Consider the following 4,446-nt stretch of genomic DNA (forward strand, 5'->3'; position numbering starts at 1 on the left):
AAAAGTAAAATCCCTCCAATTACATAAATGAGTGAAAAGGGGATGAATCTGACATAATTGGAAATGACAAGGTCTTTTTCTTTAATACAAATCGCAGAACAGATAGACATAGCTAACATGAATACAAGCCTGCAATCTGACATGAATTTGGATTTTTTCTCCTTTTCTTCTTCCCTTCTGGCCTCTTCTCCCTATGAGATCCAAAAACTCAGCACAAAATATATACTTTTTTTTATATATATAGAAAAAAACTCATAAGCCCTTTTTTCTGATTTTCTGCACCTTAAAAAAAGTCGTCCACAAAATTAAAATATTAAAAAAAATGGGAGGAAAAGGAAAGCAAGCCCAAACAAAAACATAAAACAAATCTCATAAATCTGAATTCAAGTTGTGGTTGAGATTCAACCTCGCCAGACTCTTATACTGCAAGAGACAAACCCAACTCAACCATTAAGGCATAAACTGTTTATGAAATAACTCTCTCTCTCTCTCTCTCTCTCATTTCCTCTTCAGAGTTGCCCGTTATGACCCACCGGAAAGCCAGACAGTCTTGATTTTCCATCAAGCTTTAATTTCACCTCCATGCAATATTCTTTGATTGCACCGCGCCATGTGGGTATATATATGTAAGAGCCGTTAATGTGATATAGTGGATAGATAGTATTTTGGTGGGTTAAGTTTAATAGACTACACCATATTTCAGATTTGGAATGCTCGCTGTGTCACCTTTAAGATGTTCCAACGATGAAAGGCAAGGGGAGATGGAGAGTTGTCCAGATGGGGTTGGTGACTTCTCGGACGTATTTCCTGGCGGAAACTTGCTGGATGGTATCGATTTCGATGATCTTTTCGTCGGCATCGAGGACGGAGATGTGTTGCCAGATTTGGAGATGGACCCAGAATTGCTGGCCGAGTTTTCGGTCAGTGGCTGCAGTGGCGGTGAGGAATCAGCTGAGAAGAATGCATCAGCATCAGTTGGGAAGGTAGAAGGGAATGATAGTGGAAGAAGAGAGGACGAAGAAGAAGGCAAAAGTTGGGCTTCTGGTTTGGTTTCAAGTTCATGTCAAACCGAAGAAAATCAGGAAATTTTGAGTAAGAGAGAAGAAGCGGTTGCTGTAAATCCACCCCCAAAAGTAGCTGATAAAGGCCGCAAATCATCGACGCAGCCGAAAGCTTCCCAAGGGAAGCGGAAAGTGAAGGTAAACGGCAATGGGTCTATATTAGGAAGCTGATATGCTGGTGCTTTTTCACAGTAGCCGGACCATTAGGTCTGACTGTAACTATTAAGGACTCGAAGTTGTTCTTTTACAATTAAGTTTCCTGACTCATTTAAGAAGCCAAAACTCTCTCTCTCTCTCTCTCTCTCCTGTGTTAGTTTCATGGTTAGATCTGAATCTGAATCATCTGAAACAATGGCTAGTTGCTAGAATTAATAGTCTGGCTATAGTTGTGTAGCGCGCCAGAATTTAGTCGGAGAGCTCAGTGGCAGTGGAGAAGAAAAGGGAGGAAAGAGAGTTTCTTTTCCTATTTCATTATCATCGATCTTTTATTATAATTTTAAAAAAGTTTAATTATTTTTATTGAACTGGGTATAGGTCGACTGGACTCCAGACCTGCACAGGCGGTTCGTTCAAGCAGTGGAGCAGCTAGGGGTGGATAAGGCAGTCCCTTCAAGGATTTTGGAGGTCATGGGAATCGACTGTCTTACTCGCCACAACATTGCTAGTCACCTTCAAGTACGTACGCATCTTTAATTTCTCAGTTCTTGAGACTGTTTCCCTCGTTAGGTCATTTCAGCTTTCTGAGAATTTCATCAGCTTTTCCGGTGAATCTTGAAACATAATAGAAGAATGGAGACCACGCGTGGGGTGGGGAGCTCCACTTTTAGATATGAAACGATAAGCATTTGTATCTGAACTGAAAACTTGGATTTTTTTTAAACCAAATTTAGTGAGGATATATATATTCAGAGAATTACAGGATTTTTGTTTTTGCAGAAATATCGATCACATCGGAAACATTTGCTAGCACGGGAGGCGGAGGCGGCGAGCTGGAGCCAGAGACGGCAAATGCACGGTGGCGCGGGAGGAGGGAGTAAGAGAGATCATATGAACCCTTGGCTGAAGCATGTACCCACCATGGGCTTCCCTCCTCCTACCCCTCTGCAGCCTTTCAGGCCCTTGCATGTCTGGGGACATCCAAGTCCAACCGTTGATCACTCCGTAATGCACATGTGGCCGAAACATCTAGTTCCTTCACCGCCTCCGCCGTGGGCACCACCACCTCCAGATCCTTATTGGCATCCCCACCACCAACGGGTTCTCTCTCTCTCTCTCTCTCTCTCTCTCTCTCTCTCTCTGAATGATACTTTTCCCTCTTAATTTATTCTGTGTCCCTCTCTCACTGGTCCATTTTTTCTCTTCTTTATTTCCTCTAGGTTCCAACAGCTCTTGCACCAGGGACTCCTTGCTTCCAACAGCCGCTAGCAACAACGGTAACCACTCGACCCTCAGTCCTCACCTTTTAATTTGTAGTCATTCTATGCTTATGTAACGGAGTTTTGGACTCATTTTGTCCAGAGTATACTCAAACATGAATGTGTTTATGTGTAATATCGATCTAAAAATACTCAAATATGCTTATTATTTTGTTAATGGAAATGGGTGAGTGCAGAGGTTTCCAACTCCTCCTGTCCGGGGCATTCCACCACATCCCCATGCCATGTACAAACTAGACAAAGGCAGTGGTTTCCCAACTGCCCAATCAGATTACTCCCATCATCCACTTGACCTTCATCCGGTAAGAAGAATATTTATACCTTAATTTGTTCTATAAATTATCAAATGCAAAATATATAGAGCCCTGATTAATTAAGTTGCATAAGGAGAACTCAATAACCCTAATTGATCTCTTCAGGCTTTCAAGTATAATTCAATTAGAACTCTGATGAAACTAATGTGCCACTTATATATATATATATATATATATATATATATATATCCTATAACTCTCGCCTCCTTTTTTTAAAATATTTATCTTTACTACTGTTAACTTTCGTGATAAATAGCTATTAGTATATATCTGTCTGCTGCTTTCAGATTTTCCTCTTCGATCACCTAAATCACTTTCCTTGGTGATGTAATTAACAGTCAAAGGAGAGCATAGATGCAGCTATTGGAGATATTCTGTCAAAGCCATGGCAGCCACTTCCCATTGGGCTAAAGCCTCCATCTCTTGATAGTGTGTTGGTGGAACTACAACTTCAAGGAATTTCTAAAATTCCACCAAATTGTGCTTGATATCTTGTAGCATCCATATCCAATAGGTGGGTGCCATGGTGATTTTAGCCCGAACCCCAAATTTGACGACATGCCTTTCTTGTAGATGTACCCTTCTGATCCCAGTGTTTTTTTTTTTTTTTTTTTTCTAATTCTCTATCAAGAACCAATTTTTAGTTAACATGATAATGGATCGATGAAATGAAAAGGCCGAAATTTTTGTAATGGTTGTATGAGATTATTAATAATGGTGAATATATCTATTTTCTTGGTTTGAACTCTTGCTGTGAGAGAGAGAGAGAGAGAGTTCAGATTTGCTCCTTCCTTCAAGCTAAGGGTGCAAGTGTCCATCAAAACGCCCAGGAACAATTTGTGGGTAAAAGATCCGAGGTCCATATGTAATCAGGCCTTTGAGGCTATGACCCCAATGAAATATGGGGACATTATGATTTTCATTTCCATTGCTGTAGTACTGTATTATTTCATTTGGAGGGCACAAGAGAATTCTGTGACCATGGTTGTACCAGATGTGTGCTCTCAGTAAACTGTGCCAATACATGAGTTAACAAAGAACAAAAGCTTGGCCTACAATTTGTAGGCAAAAGCTTGGGCGTGGAGAGTGGAGACACATAATAAGTGGCCAAGGGCATTATCTCCAAAACTTTTCGGTTGACATATGTTAGAGGATTGAGACTCACCAATCAACGTAACGGGGCTCCCATTTCTTCAAATGTGCTAGCTGCCTTTCGATCTCAGGCTTGTTGCAGTGGAGACTTGGGAAATTGGAATCCAATATTTCACCTTCACTTTTGGTTTCATAGAAAATAAGAGAGAAACAAAAGTTGCCAAAGTCTAGGAAAGTTCTTGACAAACATAGCATTGGGGAGGGCTTAGTCTGGTAGTGCTTGACTTGGAATCGGACTCGGTCTCTGGTAGTGCTTCGTCTCATCTTTCCTTTGCTGATCACTAAGATTTTCTACCAGGTTGGTAGGCATTTGGCAAAGCGGAGTTTTCTTAGTTGGCATTTTGCAGTTTGAGGCTGTTGTGGTGGTCTCCTGTATTGTAGTTTTTTGTTGTTCCCTATTGCGGTTTGTTTGTTTGTTCAAGCCTAGTTTCAGTGCTATTTGGATTAGAATCTACTTTTTTAGAGGTTTTTCTTTTAACTGGT

General features: G+C 40.8%; 1 protein-coding gene across 3 annotated transcripts; it reads left to right on the forward strand.

The window, feature by feature from the left end:
* Positions 1-450: 450 nt before the first annotated feature.
* LOC104589097 (putative transcription factor GLK1) lies at positions 451-3,556 on the forward strand. Of its 3 annotated transcripts, none has more exons than XM_010247289.3 (7): positions 452-626; positions 704-1,199; positions 1,596-1,736; positions 1,998-2,318; positions 2,438-2,494; positions 2,674-2,799; positions 3,150-3,556. In XM_010247289.3, exons 1-7 carry the CDS (start codon positions 583-585, stop codon positions 3,297-3,299), a joined length of 1,335 nt encoding a protein of 444 aa, XP_010245591.1. In that variant the 5' UTR covers positions 452-582; the 3' UTR covers positions 3,300-3,556. The 3 variants fall into 3 exon arrangements, with proteins under 3 accessions (XP_088750354.1, XP_010245591.1, XP_010245592.1); XM_010247290.3 differs by having other exon boundaries at positions 463-612; XM_088894228.1 differs by lacking the exon at positions 2,674-2,799 and having other exon boundaries at positions 451-626.
* Positions 3,557-4,446: the final 890 nt, after the last annotated feature.

The sequence above is a fragment of the Nelumbo nucifera genome, chromosome 1 (assembly GCF_055504915.1).
Source record: "Nelumbo nucifera cultivar China Antique chromosome 1, China Antique-T2T, whole genome shotgun sequence".
NCBI lineage: Eukaryota > Viridiplantae > Streptophyta > Magnoliopsida > Proteales > Nelumbonaceae > Nelumbo > Nelumbo nucifera.

What these genes read in the sequence shown, in the direction of transcription:
- LOC104589097 (XM_010247289.3), top strand. Translation starts at nt 583, where the DNA reads ATGCAATATTCTTTGATTGCACCGCGCCATGTGGGTATATATAT. An exon ending in CGCCATGTGGGTATATATAT is followed by an intron (nt 627 to 703) that starts GTAAGAGCCGTT and finishes ACCATATTTCAG; the next exon opens with ATTTGGAATGCTCGCTGTGT. An exon ending in AACAGCCGCTAGCAACAACG is followed by an intron (nt 2,495 to 2,673) that starts GTAACCACTCGA and finishes GGGTGAGTGCAG; the next exon opens with AGGTTTCCAACTCCTCCTGT.